The sequence below is a fragment of the Sinohyriopsis cumingii genome, chromosome 1 (assembly GCF_028554795.1).
Source record: "Sinohyriopsis cumingii isolate HCF-2022 chromosome 1, ASM2855479v2, whole genome shotgun sequence".
NCBI classification, from domain to species: domain Eukaryota; kingdom Metazoa; phylum Mollusca; class Bivalvia; order Unionida; family Unionidae; genus Sinohyriopsis; species Sinohyriopsis cumingii.
The window spans coordinates 1483614-1511126 of NC_142961.1; the positions used below are offsets into that span (position 1 = coordinate 1483614).

Sequence of the window (27513 nt, forward strand, 5' to 3'; positions counted from 1 at the left end):
ATACACTAGAAGTGAAGAAACCAAACCCAAACATTTGCAGCTTTTAAAATTTTCTTAGAATGAGAAGAATAAAGCCATTAAATATGCCTGGCTACATGGTGTGAGGCTTGCTTCAGACAAATTAAAAATACCTAGATATGATTCTTTCAGAATAACTTATTATGAGGGGACATGACTGGAACTACCACAGATGATACAATTAGGAACAGCTGTTGATACATGGGGATCATCAGATTCCAGTTCCTGTTACTCTGAATGTTTTGTTCTCATTTGGCAGAAACAGCAAGTTTAATAAGGTGCAGAGATAAGTTAAGGCCATCAACAAAAATGCATTCATAAGCTATATCATACAAGTTATTTCCCCCAGTTTGGAACCAAACATGAATGAGGTTTTGTATTTATTACACTGCTCATCTTTTACACTTCCAAATGTTTTTAGCTTTCGTGTATGTATGAAATTCAAAATTGATTGGGATTTTAAATGTTTGAAACATTGCATCTAAAAATATCTTTGCACAGATGTCAAAGAAGACATCTAAGTAGTTCATATCTGGGATAGTGACTGAACTGAATGGAAAACAAGATCAAGTATCCAAGATTAATTGGGTATGTAATAAATATAGAATGCCAGGAAACTATTAATGAAAGATACCCGTAATACAGACTTCGTGCTTCTAATCACTGGACAATTCAAGGCCAGGCACATAGGACTAAAAACTGGACTTCTCAATTCATGGACAGGCATAGTCCAACACTTAGAACTAAAAACTGGACTACTCATTTCATGGCCAGGCACAGTTGAACACTTAGGACTAAAAATTGGACTATTCATGGCCTGGCACAGTCCAACACTTTGGACTATAAACTGTACAACTCAATTCATGGCCCACCCCCATTACAATATTTGTTGTGAGATTTATGAAGAAGATGTGATCCACATATTGGGTCAGCTGCTAGGTCTGGATAAATGATCTAATGTTTGCTCCGTGACAAAATCAAGTAGACGGAATGATCAAATGTTTGCTCTATGACAAAAACAAGTAGACAGAATGATCTAATGTTTGCTCCGTGACAAAATCAAGTAGATGGAATGATCTAATGTTTGCTCCATGACAAAATCAAGTAGACGGAATGATCTGATGTTTGCTCTGTGACAAAATCAAGTAGACGGAATGATCTAATGTTTGCTCCGTGACAAAACAAGTTGACGGAATGACCTAATGTTTGCTCCGTGACAAAATCAAGTAGACGGAATGATCTAATGTTTGCTCCGTGACAAAATCAAGTAGATGGAATGATCTAATGTTTGCTCCGTGACAAAACAAGTAGACGGAATGATCTAATGTTTGCTCTGTGACAAAATCAAGTAGACGGATTGATCTAACTTGACTAAAGGAAAAAGAGACTAAAATTTAGTTGGTAGTAGTTGTGGCAAAATGTGGACACTAGGAAGTTTTGTATTTTTCAGTTATGCAAAACTTGCTTTATGAAGTTTTTTCTTCTTCATGTACATGCTTTCCGAATGCTGATTCTCACTAAGTACCAAGTAATTATAAAAGCAATCTTTAACTTAATAGCTAGAGAAGGCAGACAGGGCATGCCAATCAGCTGACTCTGTTATGTGCTGAAATGAGACATTACATTCAAAATCAGGCTGATATAAGTTGCTTGTATTTCATGACCTTAAGTCTTCATTAGTGTACCTGATGCTGTGAGAGTTCAGAGTACACTGATTTAAAAACTCTTTAGCCAAGCAGGGAATGCTTGTGGGGTTATGTCTTGCATGTCTGCTTTCAGTGGTAAAAACAGTCTTTTACAGTTGATGCAGATGTTGTCACTTCTGTGTGCATGAGTGTTTGTGTGATTGTGTTGGGGGGGGGGGGGAGGTGATGGCTCAAACTTAGAAGAGTTTGTCAAACCTCAAGAGAAGTTCCATACGGGAATGAGGTTAGTGTGATCGAGATACAACAGAAGTGGATCGCAATTCAGATACTACCTTGTTGCAGCCAAAATTGTCTCATCCACGAAGTCTGAATGTGTCAAAGATCATAGAACAGTGTTCCTTGGTTGTTATAAAGGTTAACTTCTTGTCCTTGAAGAGAAAAACAAGATTTCTGCCGGGGAATGGGTACTAAAAGTGGCGTGACTTCATTAATGTGACACCAGTCACTGACAATACACAATTTTGCCTTGTACATCCTCAAAGTGGAGATTTTCAGCTGCAGTGATCCACTCTTTGATTGAAGATCCAAACTCCTTTTCAATCAGCACATCCCTGAAAGGAGTCAGGAGTGACATTTTTTTAATTAGTTGCGATCTCAACTTCTTCAGCAGAATGGAGGTTGCTATGACTCATCTGGGTAGTACATCAATAAATTGAGCAGATCATTGATCAAGTAAGTTTAATTTTAGTGCAACAATCATAGCTACTGGAGTCTGTTGCCATCATTTCTTAACTGCTTTCATAATCAAAACTGACGGAGGGAAAGAATATGCTCATATCACCTCATAGCACATACAGCCTTTGTTTTAGGGATCATGAAAAAATTAAAAAGAAGTGTCAAGCATCAGATGTTCCAAAAAGGCACAGACCAGATGGGATGTACCTGGAGGGATAACTCAACACAAGGCAGTTGTCATCCCTTGATAAGGATCTGGCCTGGTCAGGACTCTTTACCTGGACAGGGATGTGTCAGACTATAATATTTCCTGATACCTAGCATACCTATGAAGGTATTCTACTACTATGAGCCAAAGGTGTAGTGATTGTTCCCCCATTTGCAAGAAGTATGCCACCACAAGTGAACTGTCCCTTATTATCAGGACACTGTTTCCATGGATATGTTCAACACACATGTGGAAGGCATTGAGATAGGTTTTCATTTCCAAGAGGTTGATATGAAGACCCTTCTCTTGAATTCACATGCCACTGACCATTGCAGGTCCAGTAATCAACTGGCACTGTAACAGGTCCACTCCTGCACTGAGGCATCAGGAGCTGTAGTTCTGGTTGATCCAATGCTCTGTGTTGGTGAGGATGATGCCACCTAAGTGAAAAGACTTTATGCAAACTGATATTGGAAACATCTTCTGCATTCTCTTTACTTTTAATCTTTGTGATATGTTTTTGCTAAAGTAAAAAGAAAACTTACTTTTAACTTCAATTAGACTTTTAGAATTAGGTGCAATCCAAAGTGACTCAGGAAGAGACTGATTCACATCACTTCCTTCTTTTACTTTATGTTTCAATCAAGGAAGCCTTAAGCCAAGGTCAAGGATGAAGCCACGTTTACACTAAATCCACTAAAATCCAAAAAGTTTTAATAATTTCATTTTTTTTGCATCATAAAAATTTACACTTCAAAATTGAAGCTAAGACTCTGTAGGAACAATGCAGCAAATTTGTAAACACTTCATATGAAGTTTTGAATTTCCTCAAATTCTTGTTCAGCTGTATAATGGCAGTCTTGTTTTAAATACAAGCAAAGAATCATTATACATCATTTCTCCATACAAACCACTGACTCAGTTCCTTTCCAGAGCTTTAACTCCTCTTCTGTCATAGTTTGTAAGCAGGGAATTTTCTACCAGTTCCATATACAGGGTCCAGGGTCCATGGAATTGGGAATTTTCACATGTGTAGTTTTAAATGGGACTATTCACATGTACACAGTTTTAAATGGGACTTTTCACATGTACAGTTTTAAATGGGACATCTTTTTCTTGACATGCTGTTGACTTACCAAAACTTACAAAGAAAGATTCTTGAATATTAAAATAATTCAGCAATTCATGGTCCTCAGAAGGGTGAAATTCAGTCAAAAAAGTCACTTCTGAGTTGATAATTTCACCTAAAGAGGCCCAAAAATAAAAATTCACTTATCTATGCATTGATTAATAACATTCTTCCCACCCTCTTTTGTTTAAATACAATGTATTAATAAAGGTGAAAGTTTCAAAAACAAAGTATGCGATATAGTCAGTTTTAATGTAATGAACACAAGTGCCAGAAATTAAATTGTTTTCAAAATAATTCAGGATAAAAATTTGCCCACGAGCCTTGAAACAATAAGTGAAAAATTTAACATTTGTAGCCCTGTCAAAATTGAATTATGACTCTGGACATAAAGGATCAAGAAAATGAATTATTTTTTTCAATATTTCTTGTTCTGAAAATGACAAACAGATTTCATATATGGAAACTGTTCTGGATTTCCAACTGCAACCTATTTTTGAGTTTGCTGTTTACATTGTATAACTGTAGTGAAATAATATTAAATAAAAGTCAAGTTTTAATACTATTTCATAAGTATTTTTCTGACATAAAACAATGCAAATTAATAAGATTAAAGTGATTATTTTGAGCATTATACATTTTTAACTTTCTAAACAGTTTTCCATATTCTGCAGTATTTACTCTATTTTTGGCATCTTCCTTCTTTTCAGGTTAAAGAGGAGTCAGTTCAACCAATTATTTGAGTCCAACTTTGCAAACTTTTAGCAATGGGTTACAATGAATCGTTAGGTCCTTTACAAGTTCTGATTTAGAAAAAAAAAAACTGAACAGTTTTTGACACTGACAATGGCCTGAATTTGGGCCTCAAAACAGACCCATAAGTTTCTGTTAATTTCTGATAAATCATTCCAGTAGCTTTTCCTGGTACTTTTTAAAAAGTCTTTCAGGTGGAATTATTCAAGTTCTATCTTTCCGATTGGTTTTTCTACTAATAATGATAGAATTTTGTTCAAGTCATTAAAAGGGGAATTCATTTTTATGCAGATGTCAGCAACTCTATCACATTATCATCGAAGACAGAAGACATAATGTGTAGTTAACAATACACACTGCCAAGCAAGTCTATGCAACCTATGCTAATAAAATGGAAAATTCTAATGGATGATCTTAGAAAAATTCTGATCCTACATCAAATGATAGCTGCATTAAGTACCATGTTTGGGCAAGACTGACACATGCTAGTTTCACCATGGGTTTTATTGATTCAGTATTCTGCCAACTATTTCTAAACACACTGGTAAAAAAAAAATCGGAAACCGACCAAGTTAACAGACTGTGTACTGGTGTTACAGTACCACCTGACGACCACCGCCATTTTTCTTGATTTGGACTAGAAAGCCATAAATCAGCAGGACATTATCGTTCTTTTATGCATAGCTCTTGTGTATTGTTTGGCAAGATTTTACAGCAGATGAATACATATACTTATAACAGCATATATAATGAATACATATACTTACAACACAGACTCCAAAATGAACATGTGTGATGGTGACCAGGATGCAGTAGCCCCACAGAAGGTAAAGCTCTAAAACTCCTAAGTTTAGTAAAGATGTTGTCAACACTATTGTCATCAGGGGTATCAGAAGCCAGTTCAGGAGCTCACATCGGGTGTGACTCATCTGGGCTATGATAAGCTTACACTAAAAGAGAAGAAAATGTTACTATATAATGAGACCTATCCAAAACCATAAGACTAAAATTTGGTTTTCTGCATGTAAAATTTAACCTATGTGCATGTGCGTGCACACACACACACACTGTATAACCTGTGAAATGAAAACTTCACTGTCTTAATTACCATATTTGCTACGGTCCTTGCTGGAAGAGGATCTAGTTGAGAAATTCAGCTAATAGCTCCAAACGGGTATCTACTGTCTTGTAACAACTAATTTTTTACAAGTCCTAGGTTGGAATGTTGTACAACTCACTTCCCAAAACAACAATTAACCAAAGTGGCAATGCTTTCCATCCCAAGTAGCTGAGTTCCATACCCTTGCAAGGGGGCTTTCACATCTTAAGAACCTAAGTTCAATGGATAAAGGAGTTAACACAAATTTCATAATTTTAAACCACTAAAGCCAATCTTTGACCCTGTGACAGATTCAAATTTCTATTTTATAAAAAAATTATAAATGCCACAGATGACAGATTGGTGATAGGCAAATGAAATCAATTGGCTTGCATCTCATTTAAATTAGTGAATGGATAAATCTAATCACTTTACCTGATAATGGCATATATATGTGCAGTTAAGTTACAAAGTAATCTGGTTACATTCAAAATCTTATCAATGATCGTCTGACATACACCAATAAATGTTCATGTACCAGTTGACCATCAGGGTTTCCAGTCTTAGAATTAGTGTTGCCTATCAAATAAAGAATTGCATTTGGTGTTAGGGAGCACTTTGGTTAGTAACAATATGTTCCAAAACATGTTCTCACATTCAAATATTTGAAAGCTGTGATTTGATTGGTCAAGCATAAGAACCACAGCATCATGAAACGCACATGTACATGGATTAGTACAGTTCACAGTAAGTTTAAGTTATCCCCCATGTACTGTTGTCATGGATTTGCATCATGAAATGCATATGTACATGTATTAGTACAGTTCACAGTAAGTTTAAGTTATCCCCCATGTACTGTTGTCGTGGATTTGCATCATGAAATGCATATGTACATGTATTAGTACAGTTCACAGTAAGTTTAAGTTATCCCCCATGTACTGTTGTCATGGATTTGCATCATGAAATGCATATGTACATGGATTAGTACAGTTCACAGTAAGTTTTAAGTTATCCCCCATGTACTGTTGTCATGGATTTGCATCATGAAATGCATATGTACATGTATTAGTACAGTTCACAGTAAGTTTAAGTTATCCCCCATGTACTGTTGTCGTGGATTTGCTATTCTTCCCTTAGATAAAGAGAATAGAAAGAACATGTGCTAGCAGTTCAGTGATTAAACATATTGAGCACAGTATGGTCTTCTGCACATTTTTCTGAGTAGGGTGAGACATGCTGTCAGAAATATGGCAACTAAGCTTTCATCCTCAGTTCCTTTTTAGCAAAAACTGGAACTACTGGGAAATCTGTCAATTGAAAAAAATTTAGGAGTTTTTTTTAAACTATCAGGTAGTTACAGGGCTGGTGAAAAAAGCACCAAAATTGAGAAAAGCCATGCTTCTTACGTGTTTAGGACCAGGCACCATAGAACTATTTGATACCTTCACACTTGATAATGCTGTACATAATGAGAAGTCTAACAATGTATTAGACAAATTTGAAAAGTGATGTATAAGGGAAATGAATGAAACCTATGAATGACATAATTTCAATGGCCAATATTATTGCACCAATGGAAGATACAACAGTTCACTGATATCACACTTAGGTGCAACTGAATTTGGTTGGATTTTTTTGAGATTACGTTTGAAGTTTATGATAGTGGAAGAGGAAACAATTATAACATGAATGGACTGCCATTTGATCAAATATCAGTATTATTGACAATTAATTTGCTTCATTTGATGAAATGTTAAAAAATTCAGAATCATTTATGACTCCACTTGATTCATGTCTGATAAAATATCAGCATTTGTTTGACTGCACTTTAAACTACAATCAGTTAGACAAAATGGGAACGTATGGTTTCTCGCAAAAGCAGTTTTCAGTGTGGGATTATGTTTTATTGACAATTTGCTTCAATTGGCAAAATGTTTAAAACCTCAAACATTTAATTGATGGATCATTCAGAAAAAATTCAATGGACATAACACTCAGTGCATACATCTTAGCTTTGAAATAAACAATGGTGCAAAGAAGTGCATTTTCTTTTTTGTCTCAGACTCAGAAATGCCCTGCTGGTGTTGAATTTTCTGACCCTCAGACTCCAAAGAAACAGAAAGATAGTGTCAGCTCTGAGGTGAAGGACATTCAGTCTCCAAAATTTGTTAGAAAATTTAAGGGGTGAGTGGAAAAGTGAACAAACAATTATGTGGTTTATTTATTTGAATAATATATAACCTTCACAGTTGTATGAGTATATTTTTGCATATAAAATTATTTGAGCACTTGAAAAAAGAATACACTGAGAAGTTGAAAATATAATAAAGTATCAAATATTCCTGTCTGTTTAATGTACAAAAGATACACATAGCAACATAGTTTGAAAGAGAAACACTTTTATATAAATCAGATTGTATGTTTCTTACAAAATGCTGTACAAGTATCTCTCATTATTAGGCACAAGACAAGAAATCTTAAACATACTTTTTCCACCAGTAATGACGAATTAAAGCTATTGGCTCATGACTGTCCAAAAGAACTGACTCTCGAGATTTCAGTTTTGACTCAAGAGATTTTGGGGTCAAGGGTCAACTGATTCTTCAGTTTTTAAATCTACTGAGGACCCTGAATGCTGTGAAAACAGTGAACAGGCTAATGAGGAAGCAATAAGTCTAGATCAGATCCTACCTTACTGCATTTCTAGAATACACCAATGGAAAAATTGCATCTGTCACTTGCAAAACATATGTTCAATAGGCATAACAGAATTTTACCACCAAGATCAAAAAGGCTCTGAATGCCAAGGTCAGTCTCAGGACAGTACCTGATCCAAGCTGTGGGTAAAAAAAACGTAACAAGTAAAATACAAAAGTGCAAAGGAACTAACACCATTACATACTGGAGATACTGTTAGGGTTAAGCCCAGCAAGAAACATAGTAAATAGTACAAGGAAAAGTTGACAATCACTTCAAGATTCATACAGAAGATGGTGGTGTGTATTGCACAAACAGAAGGCATCTGCAAACTACCAATGAACACTTCATTAACACTGACATTAAGGATATAAAAATAACACCAGAGGAAATGCAGACACCAGACAGACTGTTGCCATCTTAAACATGCAAACCACAAACAGAAATGTATCATGTACTGCAAGAATCTAAAATGTAATAGTGGTGCAATGATTACGTTTTGAAGCAAGACTGGAAGACACATACCAGAACCAAAGTACACAACAACCATTGAATAATAACGGTGGATCTCACTGCAACTATCAGACACTGAGAGATGTTACATATATTTAATTTAATTATTTGTAAGTTTTAAAATCTTTTTATTTTTAATTTCATCACGTGTCACAATTATGTAGTTTTGTTTACTAGGAACTCTATATTTTTGCAGAAAATAGTTTGACCTTGACTTTTCAGTTGTAAACACCTAAAGCTGACCTAGTTCCCGACCTTGATTTAGAAATCAGTGAGAGAAGTAAACAATTTTATTTTTTTATTCTCGGAGTAAAATGGTCGATTTTATCAGGGTCATACTGCGGCTAAGTGACTTTTTAAAATATATAAACAGTATCCATTTCGCAAATCTGGACTTTCCGAAAATGCTCATTAGTTTTAATAGTGATGCTTAGAGAGACATCTCCCATGTGGGCTTTTTTTTTTACACTGGAAAATGTCTGTTGTGGCAGTCTTGAGTTATAATTTAATTTTTATTCAAATTATTTGGATTCTAAAAGATTATTTCTTTTCCCTGGAAACATCTGAGTGCTCATACAGAATTCTTTGACAAAGACATTTATAAAACTTTTGTTCAGAAATTCAAACACTGGAATATTATTCACTGTGGAATAAAAAAGAACTATAGACAATACAGAACCATAAAGGCTACAGTATATGTCATTGCCTTCCGTTTTGGATTTTTCGTTGGGACTTGAAATTGAATGGATTAGAAAACTTTCATAACTAGGACTTCTAAAAATTGATTCGTGGATTATTCTTGGATTATTTCTGGGTTTGATTTTTAAAACTGTAAGTTCTTAATTTTTCATTTTTACAGAGATTTTCCAAGGAAATAAATTATTTGTTATATTTTTCAAAGCTTGTTGTTTTCCCTCTTTTGTTACTGTTTATACGAGCCTAAAGAAGTAACATAAGAGAGGGAAATTTGTAAAGAAACCTATGTATTTGAAAAATGATATCACCTGAAATGTGCATCCATGTTAATTCCTAGAACAGTTAGTCCAAGTTAAATTGAAATAGGTAAAGCAGATTTAAGACAAACAAAACATTCAATAATTCATTTTTAGTGAATAATTTTGTTTGTGATACCTGCTCAAGCTCACTGTTCCTATTTCCAAGGATAATTTTATTTATCTCATTATTGATTCTAGATGAATAAGGCTGCAAATTCCTATCAGAATTTATTTGAAGCAATTATAGGTCTCATAAAAGATAAATGCTCAAAGTATGACAAAAGACTTTACAAAAACTTTATAATAAAGAACTTCAATGAAGGAAATTTAATTTATGAGAGGAGATGTAATGCTAAGTAAACTATTTGTCTCGTTCACAGTATGGTTGAAAAGTTTATTCCCCTTGTATTGTTCTAATGGATTTGCTACTTTTATTTTTCTTATTGTTGTAGGTTTGGCATCATTCTATAGGCTATACATTGCATACCTGCCAACCCTAACAAGACCATCTCAGTAAGGCAGTTGATTTTGATTTTTTCCCTGTAAGTTTGACCAGTTGTCAATAAGGTTACAAAATGTCATAAACTGCTATTGTAAAGCTGGAAACATATTTAAAAGTTTGGTATTAGAAACATGCAGCAACAGTAAACATTATGTTCAAATGAAAACTTTGTAAAGTACACACAGACCTTATCTACCACTAATAACGTTGCACAAACTTCAGTTCCAAACCCTATGTAGCTCAATGACTTGTTGCTATCTCTCAACTTGACGTAATTACTGGAATTTGTTTCCATTTCACATGACAATGGCAATCATATCTCCTGCCACGAGACAAACTCATACTGACAAGTGATGTCCAATAAATGTAAATTGTCCCTTCCTACATTTATTCACAAGAATCTGAATATTCCTTTTTATTCTTCTGTGCTGATTATTAACACTTTTTAAGAGGCTTAATTTCCGGTTCATCTTTAACATGGGTTGCTTGTTGGATGCAATTTTAAAATAATTATATAATCAATAGTTTGATCATGCAGACACTTTGCATGAAAAAATAAGTGCAGTTTAAAGCGTTTGAGGTACTGCAGTAAAGTAAGTCTGGTTCCCTGACTAACTCCACCAATTCTAATAAGAAAACCAGGTCCAAATCAAATATGAATGAGCCAAATATACAGATTTTTCAGTAACAATAGTTTTCAGTAGCTTTTGCTTTTATTTTGCAAGTTCATATTTTAAGGGTAATTTTCTAAGACTTGTGGCAATGTCATAAAGGTTACCAGGTCTGCTGGTGGACAAAGAACATAGGAAAAGAAAACCCTCAGTCTGCTATAATAAGTTTTGTGTCTACTTAACCCTACAGTCTGCTATAATGCCTAATATATTTTGTGTCTACTTAACCCTGCAGTCTGCTATAATGCCCTATATGTTTCATGTCCACTTAACCCTGCAGTCTGCTATAATGCCCTATGTTTTGTGTCTACGTAACCCTACAGTCTCCTATAATGTCCTATGTGTTTCATGTCTACTTAACACTGCAGTCTGGATAATGCCCTATATGTTTTGTGTCTACTTAACCATCAAGTCTGCTATAATGCCCTATGTGTTTTGTGTCTACTTAACCCTACAGTCTGTTATAATGCCCTATGTGTTTCATGTCTACTTAACCCTACATGTCACTATGAGTTTCCAGCATCAATTATACTTTTATCACTTTTTACATGGTAGACATCTACTATGACAACACTGTGACATTTTATTTTCATGTTGTCATACTGACTTAGCCTTCTAGTTTTAATTCTGGCTGGCTACATCATTATATAATGGGAAGGCTGTGATCATAATACATTTTGGAGTACAGCCACTACTTTGCAAATCTAGCATTCCTAAACAAACTTGTTTTTAGCAATGAAAGACAAAAGTGATCTCCACTTTGATAGAGGGCCTGGTGCTAAATCCAATCTGTCAGGTTTTCATGTAGCTGTAAGAATGCTTGGAGGGTGTACCCACACTATGACCGAGTATGTACTATAAAATAAACCCCATATTGTATGACCAAATTGGTTTCTTCCTATATGTTATCTAATCATAATAGATTAGAAGAATAGTTAAGAGGTGGAAACAGTTATATCCCCAAAGAAAGCACAATCCCTGGTTCCAAATGGGTCTGAAGCAGATCTGAAGCAGATTTAGATCTCAGGAGACCCAGGCTAATGTTAGCAAATATGCCTGGATGAGAGTTACAGAAAAATTTACTTTCTGCAAATCCAATGAAAGTTGAGTGCTCGATAGAAAAGCAGCTGAATGAACCAGGAAAGCAGCTCCTTGTTGTACAGCTGATTTAAGTTGGACTATGACAAACTGTGCCGTTTGGGATAAAAGGACTCTCAGGTAAAAGCTAGAGAGAGTCATCTCTGCCCTCCATCTGATCGTTTAGATAATGTCAGTTGGGGGTAGATACACTTAAATACAGTGTACTGTATCAAAGCATGCTGCTAATGGCCACTATGCTAATTTGTGACATGTACAAGAATGCTTTGGTCCTGGATTAGTTCCCTTGTGTCGACTTTAATCCTGTAGAATCCACTGAATTAAATGGTCCAAGCAAGAGAGATTTCAAGACAAAGAATTGATTTCCCCATAAACAACAGCCTGTTCTTGGCAGTGAAAGTAGGGACCATTATAAGTGAACCTGAACTGCCATGACAGCACTGTCAATTGTTTGGATCTACTGACAGTATTCATATCTCCCTGAGAGTCCTGATGTAGCTAGAATGACTAGGAAACAAATTATCAGTCTGCCTGGGATGTGGATTTGCTGGTGAGGATACCATGTGGATTTGTTGGTGAGGATACCACATGAGAAAATCCAAAAACCAGGAGACAGAAGTAGGGACACTTGTTTCCCTCTTGCCTTCTGATGTAACTGAAGACATTTGATATGCAGTGTTTCAGCCAGGTTTGACAAAATAGTGGCCAATCGGTGCCTTTTATTTGCTAGTATAAGTGGAAGCAGTAAACTAACATACTGGTGGCATTTGGTGACAATCTGCCTTTCCTAAGGGAGAAGACTTTTGTCCGACTTTAACCTAGGTGGTCATATGACATAGATAAGGAGGGGGTGGGGTTAGTAAAAACAAGCTGGATTTGTAAGGTAGTGGTTGTACTCCCAATGTATTATGATCTGAAAAAGAAAATATAAAATACGAAGAAGGGTCTATTCTAAGACATGCATCGGTGGAATTCATACTCATTTCTAAAAACTTGAATGAACAAAATCAGTCATTAAATTTTCAAGCCTACCTTTTTTCTTCATTAAATTACTCCTAATTCTGAAAATTCCACCTCTGGACAATGGAAAGTTAAATTTTCACTCCTACATTTCAATTCTAGAAGACCTTGTGGGATCTTGGTGATGAGATCCCATAATAGTAAAAGCAAAATGTCCCTAAAATGATCTTCTCCTATCCCCTTCCCCCAAGGAGATTTCTGAATCTGAGCACAGATGATTAGAAAAAAGCTAAGAAATTTGAACACAAGACAGACTTACAGTAATATAAGCAAAAACTGTTCCAGTTGTCCAGTAAAACAGTCGTGGCTGCTGATATACAATATTACAGGATGAGAAGTTTGACCATGTCAGCATCAGAGAAAACAGGATAACTGTTGATACCAATGGTCTCATGGCTTCCGTAAATGGCCTCATATGCCCTGTTTTATCTCTGTAAGACCTGAAATGTATAGCAAGAGCAACTTTCATAAATACTTTTTTTCCTAACAGGCATGTTCACCTTGAAATGTGCAAAACCCAAAAAATATATACCTTTATATACGTCATAACACAGGTTATCAGTAAAGTAATTATCTGGTGCTTGTACAGCATCAAGTGTTATAGTGTAGATATGTTGTATCTTGCGAGGCCAGAAGGTGATCTGTTGTCCTTCCATGATCATGTGACACTACAACCCAGATCATGTTAATGTATTCACAATGTGTTTATTATATACCCTAAACAATTCTTTCATAGCTAGATTAATTGCTACCCAGGATGGGAATTAAAAAAAAGCAACAACAAAAAAAATTGGGATGAGCTAGTTGAAAAGAATACAAAAAAAGTATTTAAAAAATTTGGCATCCCGCTACAAGTTTTGAGCCAGCAATTTCTCAAGTTGCTGAAATGCAGACATCATGACAAAGTATGGAATGTGTCATGTAGAAAGTTGTGTTAAAAGTTGACAGGAGTCATGATTGCAAAATGGCAGGCCTTTGACACTAGTGTCTTGAAGTTGCCTTTCAAAGCAGTGTAAAATACCATCAGCCCAACCAGACAACAGAAGCCGTTTTAAAAAAAGGCTGGTCTTTAAAACAGATCAAATGAAGAGAGGAATTCTGTACGAGGACACTAATGGGGCAGGAGCAGATAAATGCTAATCTTCCTCCAAGGAAGGGTAACTGTGAGCATGTCTTTGAATGAGTATGAGTAGGGCGTGTGAAGGTAGTGACAACTTGACTCATGAAGTGAGGTGAAAGGGTACTGGACAAAACTGGGAGTCTATCCAAGCTGGGATATTCTAATGGGGTTCACCTGAGTGTCACCATAAGGCAGGTACTAGGGTGATCAGGTATAGAAAGGTGCTGTAGCTTGTACTGGGTTGTGATGGAGACATGATCAGTGATTGATCTATCTTATGCAACTCCAAGATACTTCCGTGGTTCTTTAACTGGATACTGCAGGAGATGAGGAATATAGTTGAAAAACCAAGCAAACAACATTCCTATACTCCACAAAAAAGAAACATAGCATTCTGCCTTCATAGCAGGATCAATGTGTGTCTTATTACTACTTAAGAAGCTTCTTTGTTGTTTTGGTGTGGGCTGCTTCCAAATGTATGTGTATGCAAAGGCTGAGTGTGTGTGATGTAGATTTTAATATAGCTTTAAAAAAAAAATCAGGCATATCGCTATGATGTCTGTGGTGTGGCAGCTTACAGTGATATCTAGTGCTGGGATATCATGCGTCAGACACGTAGCATCATGTCCCACACATTATCCTGACACCAAGCGTACCAGTCCTAAAACTAACCTCTTATTGCTGAGTGCCAAGCAAGGAAGTTGCTAGTACCATTTTTATAAGTCTTTGGTATGACTCAGACAAGGTTCAAACCCATGACCTCCCACATGCTAAGGCTGATGTTTATCACTCATGTCTGAACACACTTTACACTTGTGTCCACCATTTTTGTTTGCTTGTGCACAAAGGAGGAAATGAAAGATACATGAAAGCTGATTGGTTCACATAAAAGCTGACTGGTTAACACAAAATGAAAAAGCCACTCAGGCAGAGCATTATGTGGCCAGGTTGGTACTCAATAAAGGTATGATGGAATGGGGCAAACTTTGGCTCACTTAATCCTTTTTCAAAATTTTATAATCTGATTTTATTACTAATGTATCTGTAAATAGGGATAAAAAGGACATGGATAATGATTGCCATCATAATTTGATGGGATGCATTTGATAAAAGTAAATCCCAAAGGAAATTACAGGAATGCTCTTACAACAAGTTATAAAGATGAATTACATTAACACTTTCATAACTAAAAAAAGCCAGAAGATGTGGCAAACATTTTCTTTAGCTTGGGAGAACCAGATCTGCAAACATGGGGATGAACTAACAGGATCTCTAAATTAGAGACTTTAATACAAATTTTTTTTAGCAGTTGATGATGCAGAAATGTGATACCTGTATCTCATCTAGGTAAATTCAGATCAGACAAAATGTTAAAAGAATACTTACTTGTATATATTCCATAATGTTGGCGGAAATGTTAATCCTACGAAACCCACTGAAAAAAAGTGTGAAATTTGACTTTTGCAATGTTGATCATTCTTTTCACACAAAAAAATCACACATCTTCACATAATTGTAGTTTTGGACCAATTTTCTCAAAATTTCTGAAGCATAAAAACTCAACCTCAAAACGTTATATTTAGGTATCATACTTTGTACACTTTAATCCCATTGAAATTTAACATGTTGATAGAGAAAATAATGTTAAGATAATTTGGAAAACTACATGAATGTAACTGTCTTCAGTGAAGTTACAAAATGTAAAACGATTTTATCTTCCAAGTTTAAGCCTGATTTATTTTCTTTGTAAATTTTGAGAATACACTGGCAAAAGTGCTTTACTTAAATGCCAGTTACTGATAATATGAAAAATAAATGCTTGTAGAAATTGGAAAATGTGTCAGTCATCTCATACAATGGAAAATCCATTGCCTTCTATAGTGTCTGTCATCTCATACGATGGAAAATTCATTGCCTTCTATAGTGCCAGTCATTTCATATGATGGAAAGTCCATTGCCTTCTATAGTGTCAGTCATTTCATACAATGGAAAATTCATTGCCTTCTATAGTGTCAGTCATCTCATACAATGGAAAATTCATTGCCTTCTATAGTATCAGTCATCTCATATGATGGAAAATCCATTGCCTTCTATAGTGTCTGTCATCTCATACGATGGAAAATCCATTGCCTTCTATAGTGTCAGTCATCTCATGCAATGGAAAATTCATTGCCTTCTATAGTGTCTGTCATCTCATGCAATGGAAAATCCATTGCCTTCTATAGTGCCAGTCATTTCATATGATGGAAAATCCACTGCCTTCTATAGTGTCAGTCATTTCATACAATGGAAAATCCATTGCCTTCTATAGTGTCAGTCATCTCATACGATGGAAAATTCATTGCCTTCTATAGTGTCAGTCATCTCATACAATGGAAAATTCATTGCCTTCTATAGTGTCAGTCATCTCATATGATGGAAAATCCATTGCCTTCTATAGTGTCAGTCATCTCATACGATGGAAAATCCATTGCCTTCTATAGTGTCAGTCATCTCATGCAATGGAAAATCCATTGCCTTCTATAGTGTCTGCCATCTCATATGATGGAAAATTCATTGCCTTCTATAGTGTCAGTCATCTCATACAATGGAAAATCCATTGCCTTCTATAGTGTCAGTCATCTCATACGATTGAAAATCCATTGCCTTCTATAGTGTCAGTCATTTCATACAATGGTTATTTTAAAATTTCAATAATGAGGCTTGAATGTTTCTGTCCAAATCTGGACCACAATTCAAAAACAGGAGGTGTTATCTTTTCTTATGAAACTATAGCAATGGCAGCAAACTTCTGAGTATGATTAAAGATTGAATAATGTATGTGAAACTGTATAAGGGGTGAAGCAACGGTCTATTCTAGAATGGAAAATTGTGTGTGTGTGTGTGTGTGTGGGGAGATTCACCCTTCATTTGAAAAGAAAAAAGGCTAGAACTTTCTGAATACAGGAGGGACTTAATGAAGCAAAAGAGGTAGGTATTGAAATCAGATTTCTTCTAATATTCCAATTAATTTCTTAGTCTGTTCTCTTGATCACATTTGTGACTGCACTCACTCTTGTCATCATAGAATTTCTGGTGTTTCTGTGGCAGCTGCAACACTTGCAAATACTTCAACATGTTTACACTTATCATTGGAGGATTCATTGAAAATTTCTCTCCAATATTCAAGTCAAGGAACACAACTTTTTTTTTGAAATGGTCAGTATTAATCTTACACTTATACTTTTTATCATCAACAGTAATGAAACCATTGCTTGTGCCCATATATCAAGCCAGTTTCCTGTGCAAGAAGACTGTTTTACTGTTTTGACAATAATCACATCAATTTACAGGAGTGTTTTATCACCTGTCCATTTGTACCCTGAACATTTGTTTTTCCTCACCAAGTGCAGGATGTTGGTTGGTACAAAAGTGACAATATATAAATCAATTAATGCTGACCTGATTTTATTTGACACATCCAACATAAAACCACCTGTTAACTGTTACAATAGCAACCAGTGGTAATTTTCACATTCCAATGGATTAGTGACAGCTGGGGTTTTCATAATCTGTTGGCAAAGCCAATGACAATGGGTTAGTTTAAACTTTGAGTCATAATTACACTTATGGGTAGATGTCTAAAAGTCATTTACATTTTCATTTCTTATCAATGAAACAATTATGAAAGCTCACAATACTGTACTTACCATAGCATGTATATTCAAAAAAGGTGGCTGCAGTTGTATTCAATACTGGTACGGTAAACTTCCAAAATTCATAGCCAAAGAAAAAGGTTATGAGATACACAACTGTGATGGCCTGAAAAAAATTGATATACATTCTAAAAACACCAAAATATAGCTGAATTTAGCATCTGTAATAATTTCTGTTGTTCCAAATTTCATGCTCACTCTATACAATTTTTCAATTTCAATACATGGAATGAATCACTTCGATTATTATATGCAAGCACTGATTCCTAGCATTTCCATCAGGACATTTCATAAAACCCTGCCAGCTCTTTAGCTCGCCTTAACCCTTTACCTCATGCAAGCGTCTCTGGATGCCTCTAATTCATTTGCATGGAAGCGCCTTTTGACGCCTCTACTCTATTCGCATGGAAGCGCCTTTTGACGCATGCTGTAAACATAAGCCATTTTGAGCTGGTTTTCGTAGCGCCACCTTCAGGGAAAACCCCCCTATTAGATACTACATTAACTTCTGCGAATGACAATTACATCAGATCACGTGGTCACTGTTTATGCACTGGTTGATATCTGCTATTTAAAGTAACTGGGTCATAATCTCCACTCTCCAAAATGGCAATCGCGGATTTCATTCAGTACTTACGAAGTTTTCACGATTAGAATCCCAACTATGAATGATTCAATAACTTATGTAGAGGCTCTGATATTGATGTAGGCAGCAATTAGTTTTTATAAATTATCAAATTCAGATGACTTAGTGATGTAGACGCAGACGAAAAATTTGTAAATTTCAAGTATGAGAAATGGCAGATAAGTTGGTGATGCGGCCTCACTGACATGACGGTAAACAAGTTCTCTCAAGATTTTAAAGCAAATAAAAATTCTTCCATGAAAAGTAATTACACAGCTATAACAACTGGACTTTACTCTTAAATTTTTCCACATATAATAGATGTGTACCAAAAATGTAAAATGGTTAAAATTGCTGTTAAACGTAACATACACTACATTGCTTAACAGTTCACAGGCAGGCCTATGCAAAGGGGTCAACTAGGTAACAGGTGTTCTATTTATAGCATGCTGCACTTTGTCACTATGCTCTATGAGGTAAAGGGTTAATGAACAAAATTAACTGGGCACCTGGTATTGGAATTTCAGAAAATACCAAACAATGAGGATTTTCAGGATTATTACTCATGTGATAAAGAGTTGCCAATAAATATAATATATAGTGCATTCACATATGAATAGTGTTTTCTTTGGGAACTGCATCAGTTCAAGATTAATGCATTTTCTCTAAAGAGCTCACATTATCCTGCCTTTATTCCATATATACAACTCTTAAGCCAATAAACAATGTTTACTATTTATCATGTTTATTTTGAATTAGTGCTGCTGGGTATATATTTCCAATCTTTCTTCCAATTCACTGCTCAGTTGGCCTAGTGGTTAGAGTGACTGCCTTGGATGTAGGTCGTGGGTTCGAACCCCAGCCAAGTCATTCCAAAGACTTACAAAAATGGTACAAACAGCTGCCTTGCTAGGTGCTCAGCATAAGAAGTTAGTGTTAGGACTGGTCGGCCTGGTGTCAGAATAATGTGACTGGGTGGGGCATCATATTAAATGTGTGCAGCATGATGCCCCAGTGGTAGACATCACTATAAACCACCACAATGCAGACAGCATAGTGATATGAACGAAGAATTTTTCAAGCTACATTAAAAGTCCAAATCACACACACATTCTTCCATTTCATTTAACAATGTTTATTTTAACAATGTTTATTTGTGATAACATATACAGTAATTGGTATGCCTGGCACATTACACATACAAGATACAAGTTTCTTAACCAGTGACATATCCTGTATTTGCTGACAGAAGTGTCAGAGCTTCAAATTTAAAGTAACAACTAGCATGAGCAAAGATAAAACCAAATGCTGCACATTTACAAGAAGAGTACATACACTTACTGAGAAATGGTAATCTTCTTGGGTGGAAATGGAGAGGTTATTATACTTGCTGAGAAAACAATACAGCATACTAAATAATCACTCCTGGGATTTAAACTTTAGAGTTTATATGGATATAAATATTGTGGCTATTTGTATTTATATAAATTTTATATCCTTGAAACTGAAGGAGTATGATATGCATTTTGTGTCATTTACATTTACTATTAGTTTTCTTTTTGATAAAAACTTCAGCAAAAGGGAGACATTAATGTACATTAAGGAAATAGTATGAAGAAGGGCAAAAACTGATTCTCTTTATAGTATTGGGGCAGATTTTATTTTGATTATGAGTGAAAAAAATGTGACGGAATACCTATGTCCAAATTAAAGTTATTCATTGGTGAACATATCTATTCCAATGCACACTTGTGTAAGCAAAGTCAACTGACAAACATATACTGACTGAAATGCACTAACGCTGCAGACAAAATCAATTATAATAAATATTCTACTCCACATAAGTGTTCTGTATTGCAGTGAACTGGAAACGGATTTACACAAGTTGAAAAATGTGGGAAGAGAGGAATATCTTTTGTTTTGTTGGGTTTATCACCAATTTGCAGCACATGATAGGCTATACATGGCGGCCAGTATATTTGGTGGAGAAAGATCCCCGGAAGAACCACAAAACCAGGAAGCTAATTGGATGCTTTCTCACACACCCAAGCTGGATGATCCAAGACTCAAACTCATGGACAGTTAAGATGTGTGAGTGATCTGTACATACAAACATCCAAGACTACCTGTGGCCACTACATGATATCATCAATTTATATCTGTGCCAATATCCCCATCTAATGATGATGAATGATGATGGTGATAAATGGGAACATCACAACAGCTAATTGGAAAATACGAGGCTCAAATGGGACTCACCCAGCTAATGTTTAATTGTCAAATGCAGCACTGCTGATCAAGAAATCAAAGTCAGTAGGATACTTTTTGTTGAAATTGTTTCATTATGGTTGACTGCATACATTATGAAAACCAACGTTTCTGTGCATCATGTATCTTCAACTTTATTTGATAGTATACGCCAGCATCAAGTATCTTCAACTATATGTGACAGTACACATCATGTATCTTTAACTATATTTGACAGTATACATTAGCATAATTTATCTTCAACTATATTTGATAGTATACATCAGCATAATGTATCTTCATCATGTATCTTGAACTATATTTGATAGTATACATCAGCATTATGTATCTTCATCATGTATCTTCAACTATATTTGAAAGTATATGCCAGCATTATGTATCTTGAACTATATTTGATAGTATACATCAGCATTATGTATCTTCAATTATATTTGATAGTATACATCAGCATCATGTTGTTGTTGTGGGGTTTAACGCCATTTTTCAGCACACGATAGACTATACATGGCAGCCAGTATTAATGGTGGAGGAAGAACCCGGAAAAGCCAGGAAAGAACCACCGACCTAAGAGAAGCTACTGGCAAGCTTTCTCACATGCCCACATTGGCTGAATCTTAGACTCGAACCGCTGCAGACAGAGGTGAGATGGCAGTGATCCGTAACGAAGAGCACTTTAGACCACTCGGCCACTCCGGGCCACCTCAGCATCATGTACCTTCAACTATATTTGATAGTATATGCCAGCATCATGTATCTTCAAGTATATTTGATAGTATACATCAGCATCATTTGTCCAGTAATAAAAGGCCTTGTATGCTAGTACACTTCATATCAAAGTTGGTCAAGTTCTGTTCAGCAGTTTTGTTCTTGCAGTTATGTAAATGTTTTTCTACTTAAATTGGTAGATTGAAATAATCTGTACATAAAATGTGAAAGCCTTTAATGCCAGGATGTTTTATGTTAAATTTGGTCTAATTCTGTTGACAGTTTTCCATAATCTGCTATTTAAATTTTTTCTCTATTTTTATTAGCATCATTTTAACAAATATAATGTTTTCTATGCCAGAATGTTTTCTGTCAAGACAGATTACATTCAGCTAGCAGTTCTAAAAAAAGGTAAATCAAATGATTTTCTATTTATAGAATTGGTGGGCATATCTGATGACACATCAGTTTCATTTGTACGAACTTGAAAGGTGTTCATGTAGGGATGCCCTCTATCAAGTTTCATCAAATTCTATTCAGCAATTTTGAAGTTTTTTTTATTATAAAGATTTACTGTTTATAATAACAGTGGTCATACTAGATGGTATGTCAGTGTCATTTGTACAAGCTTTAAACAGCCATAAAACCAGGAGGCTTTCTATTGAGGTTGGTCAAATTATATTCAATAGTTTTTCTAGTTTTTGAAACAGCAACCATATCTAATTGCTGATTGCAATCAATTATACAAAATCTGGATGGCCTTCATGCCAGGATGCTTTCTTTTAAAGATGATAAAATTCTGTTTAGTGGATTTGAATAAGTTTTAAGTTTTTTAAATTTTCAGTATGGTGACCATACTAGATGTAGATCACGTAAGCTGTCTTTGCCAAATTTGGAAAAATTCTGTTGTCCAAGTTTTTGAAAAGAGGTGTGTAAACGTTTTTCCATTGTTTGCATTGGTGACAATAATTGATGGCAGCTTGGATCTGCATAAAACTGAAATATTTCAAGTCAGGATGCTTTCTATCAAGTTTGGTCAAATTCTATTCAGTCTTTATTTTCAGAAGTTGTTTAAAGATTTTCTATTTTTAGTAATAGTTATTTCTATTTTTAGTAACAGTGATTTCTATTTTTAGTAATAATGATTTCGATTTTTAGTAACAGCAGTCATATTTAAAGACAGATTGGCAATGTTTTTAAATATATGGTATGGTCTTGCAAGGATGCTTTGTGCCAAATTTGGTGTTGTTTTTAGAAGTTTAAAATTGCAATTGTTGAAAGATGGCTGACATACAACAAATACCACAATGGTTAGCTAAATCTGATAAAATTATAAAATAATAACCAGCAATATTATGCATATGCTACTCAACACAAAGTAGAATTTAAAGCCAGAACAAAATAAAAACAAACCTTAAAAATTGAACCTAAAACCTTTCCCATAAACTGCAAAACAATGAGTAAAATTATGTAAAAAGGAACCCTACTATTCCTTTTGTCAAGCCTACTTTTTATTTCAGTAAAAAACTTTAACATTTGGACAAAAAAGGAAATCAAAGAGATTGTAATGCTGAGCTTCTCCAATGGTGGACTCAACAAAAACATTTAAAAAGCCAACCATATAGCAGTGAAATTTAAATGCAAAGTTCCTTAATAATTGCTACCTTCAAGACTTTAAATGCAATATTTAACTTGCTATCATCATCCAATGAAGCCATCAATACCACTGGCATGGCACAATCACTCCATTACCTGGAGCAGCCAATCTAAAAAGAAACATATTTACCTCTTGGTTCACAAACTTTACTTCCAAAACCACAGGCTAAGAAAGTTCATGATAAATAACTGACTAGGTTTCTGTTTCAAATTAATTCTGATATAACATGAAAAAATCCACTTACAATCTGACCGACATCATAACCCCATGGAAGAAACAGTACACCGGTGTTGTATTTTTCCCAGTGTGAGGCGATAAAGCAAAACATAATTCCAATCACAACCAAAAAAACTCTGTGAACATCAGCTCCATACTCCCCACGTCCAAACACTGAGTACATTGCAGTGGGGATAAACATTGTAGCCCAGCTGTCAAGTCCATGGTCAAATAGCTCTCCCAATGGAGAACTGGATTTTGTTCTTCTGGCTTGTTTGCCATCTATCCCATCTAGAATGAAAGAAAAAAAATATTGCATTAATTTTTACTATTTGTTCCACCACAATGAAGTGAAATGACTTACCCCGCAGTAAAATGATTTTATTCCTATTGCAAAAACTATTTAATACACCTCTATACCAATGCAATTGCTGCAAAACATTTGGCATAAAAACACTTTGTGTACGACTTGATAATTGGTCCATATCTTCCTCTGTGAATATCATTAATATCAGATTAACAAGCAAAAAATCTATCTGATCATTCAGGTAATGTTAGAAGTACATTGCAAATTTAGCCCTTTCAAGCACATGATGTTCCTGATTTTTAAAATTTTTTTTAAGCAATCGAGGTGAAAAAATAAACATGCTTAATAAGGTGAAAATCAAACTAGAGTGGTCTACCCTTATGCATGGAGACCGGTGTTAGTAATTTTCAAGTTACTACTGGAGTATATGTGCATGTTCTTCCACAGAGGCCACTATAAGAAGGGCACCTATGATTGGGTATGCATAAAAGTAACACTTTACTCTAAAATTGTTATACTCTTCAAATACATTACTTAATTATGTAATTACTTAAATATGTAAGAAGAACAGGTAATACAAAGTGGGAGTTACATCCTGCAACTCCTTAATTGGTTCTGTCTCTGATCTAGTGTGCGTGAAGCAGTTTCAAATTTCAGTGGTAGTAAAGTAACTCTCATCATTAATAAATTGCTGACCAACCTGGAAAAGGAGTGTTACAGTGCTGATATAGGTCCTACCAAGTCAAAGTGAGACATCTGGGATAAACCCCTGCAGGTCAAAGCCAAACAATGTCATCTTTGACCTCATTCAACTGCTTGGATCAGTTGGGAAGCAGATGTATGCAAAAACTATGCTTGAAAACAACCCTTCCATCCAAAGGGTGGTAAAAGCAAGTGAGATTTCCCTTTTCTGATGAGCTCAGTTAACTTTAAGTACCAGTTCAGAGCACAGAAAGGGCTTGCTTATGCCATTAGGACAAGGGGTCCAAAAAAGAATGGTTTCAAGACAAAGGACAAAGGTCAAATGACATGGTGTGTATCTCACTGACTACACACTGTAGCTAGATGACATATAAGTAGATTTTATATAAGAAGTGAGTCATATAGACTCTAGGCAGCAGTTCAAAGGACGTCTTTTTCAACCAGTTAAAAAATGGCTGTTCTAGCACATGCCCAACCATATGCAATTTTTCTCATTCCATATATTTTGGCTGTTTTCGATATATTAGGGTTCATAAAAAATTCTGAATGATAAATTCAAAGACTTTTCCCAAACTTTCAAAGACCACAAACATAGACTTTTAAGACCTATTTTTGCTAACATTTTGTATACAAGTTATATGAGAAAACAACACATGCAAAATACTACAGTACTGTTTAATGATGAAATTTAAACTATAATTAATTTCCTAAAATCGCATTATAATGATCTGGAAGATAGGTTAACATTCATTGTTATTTCAAAAATATGTAACATATGCATCAGATTTAATACAAAATAAATTGTTCTCCTAACAGACATCAGCACTGCTTTAAATGCATTATTATAGCTGCTGTTTTTTCTCTTCAGTCATTTTAGAAACAGAAGCCACCACTGTAATCTTTTCCTCTGCTCTTCTTCTAAGAGCATTTAACTCTGTGACAAGCACAATGAGTCCTTTTAACTCTGCTTCTTCTGCCATCTGAATAGAGGAAGTATGTAGGTTGGCAAGATAGACTTTGAGACGCAGCTTTTTGGAAGTTCTTCCACTCCTGAAGTCTTCATCCATGGCTAACTCCTGTTTCTTTCCTTTTCTGATTTTCTCCTCACGCTTCTCCTCTGCTTTCTTCTTATCCAGATAGGCATGGTACTTATGTCTTGCAAAGGAGGCATATGTCATCATTTCATTGCTAATGATGATTTCCAAAGGTCCACCTGTTTTTCTCCTTGTGTCAAAGATTAACCTTTAAGCTCTGAGACTTTCTCTGCTGAGGTTCTCAACAGATACCTGTTTCTTGACAGAAAATCCTCTCTCCACTGTTGCTTGCCCATCAGCCAACCACATTTTCTGGAGAACATTCAAAAGTTCAACAACTCCTACATATCTTTGTTCTGAGTCTCATCAAACAGAAGGACATACAAGTTGGCCTCTCTCACTTTTGTCAACAACTGATCTTTGTTCTGAGTCTCATCAAACAGAAGGACATACAAGTTGGCCTCTCTCACTTTTGTCAACAACTGATCTTTGTTCCGAGTCTCATCAAACAGAAGGATATACAAGTTGGCCTCTCTCACTTTTGTCAGCAACTGATCTTTGTTCCGAGTCTCATCAAACAGAAGGACATACAAGTTGGCCTCTCTCACTTTTGTCAACAACTGATCTTTGTTCCGTGTCTCATCAAACAGAAGGACATACAAGTTGGCCTCTCTCACTTTTGTCAACAACTGATCTTTGTTCCGAGTCTCATCAAACAGAAGGACATACAAGTTGGCCTCTCTCACTTTTGTCAGCAACTGATCTTTGTTCCGAGTCTCATCAAACAGAAGGACATACAAGCTGGCCTCCCTCACTTTCGTCAACAACTGATCAGCAAAATAAGGTGCTATTTCAAACTCACCAAGATAGGCTGCTTTGCTTTCACTGCATGAAAACTGTTCAGCAATCATATTGTCAGGAACATCGCTTTGAAAATAGTCGATGCCCTTGCACGAGTTTAGGCTGTAGTGGGTGTGAATAAAAACTTCGGCCCATAGTACTTCAGATTTAGTGCAAAAAGTATTTAAACTAGTCTTCAATGTAGAAGTTGCAAGAGCTGATTTGGTAGACTGCTTTGTACTTGTCATGCCATCTGCTGCTGGCTGTGAAAAGTATCCACTTACTGGTGTGACTTGTTTTGCAGATTTTTTATTTTGTTGGTGCTTATATCCTAGAAACAAAACAAAAGTAATTATCATTGCTAGACTATCAAGTATCAGCTAAGAATTGTATCAGGAGTCAATAGTGATGACGTATTATCAAAGCAATCACATAGTTTACTGAATTTATTAAAATGGATCTTCAATCTTAATTTCTATATTAAACCAAGGAGCATTATTATGTAGAACAAAATATTCAAAGAAAAAATTTTTTCTCAATAAACCAATGGTATAAGTAAATTTAAGAGGGCCCTCTTTTCAATCTGCCATCTCTCCCAAATCATCAAATTAAACAATATCTTATGAGCTATCATTATTTTGCCCAAAACTACCAGTAGCTTATACTTCTACCAGTAGGTTATACTTCTGCATCTTTGTTCCACTAAATCAAAAGTGTAGTTAATGTTTACTATTTTGCATCTTACCTTTGGCATGACTTGTAAGGGCTCCTTCTCCCATCAAAGCCAAGTTGATTGTCTTTTCACACAATGTAATAAAATCCTTTCATATACATGTTTTATCCTTTTTTAGCCATTCCTTGTATCTCTCTTTTTCAAGCCAGATATTGTTGAAAGAGCAAAGACCTGGCATTTATAAACAAGAGGTGAAACAAAATTGAAGACATAAATTGACTAAACAAACTCTGAATCCTTCCACGTGTCACTTTCACGAACTTTCTACACAGAGTGAGCGCTTGTTCAGTGTAACCAAATTTCAAATGGTTGAACAGTCTTGTTAACATAAAATTGCAAATTAGAGCAATGAACATTTTGAATGGTCAAAGCTGATGGACTTGTCCATTCAAACTAACCGATTCATCAAAAGAAAGAAGCCAGGAAAACCCACTACATCTGAACCTAATGACCTTAGGCAATTTTACTTGTGATAATAATAATAATAATAATAATAATAATAATAATAATAATAATAATAGTAATAA

General features: G+C 35.3%; 1 protein-coding gene across 1 annotated transcript in view; it reads right to left on the reverse strand.

The window, feature by feature from the left end:
* The window catches only part of LOC149806313 (ethanolaminephosphotransferase 1-like), a 53290-nt gene that overhangs the window by 12969 nt on the left and 12808 nt on the right, over nucleotides 1–27513 (reverse strand). Inside the window, exons 4-8 of the mRNA XM_089951490.1 lie at nucleotides 23399–23661; nucleotides 17894–18005; nucleotides 15591–15639; nucleotides 13344–13524; nucleotides 5257–5439 (exon numbers count right to left, since the gene is read on the reverse strand). Coding sequence (XP_089807616.1) covers nucleotides 5257–5439; nucleotides 13344–13524; nucleotides 15591–15639; nucleotides 17894–18005; nucleotides 23399–23661 — 788 coding nt within the window. The remainder of the gene's footprint in view (nucleotides 1–5256; nucleotides 5440–13343; nucleotides 13525–15590; nucleotides 15640–17893; nucleotides 18006–23398; nucleotides 23662–27513) is intronic.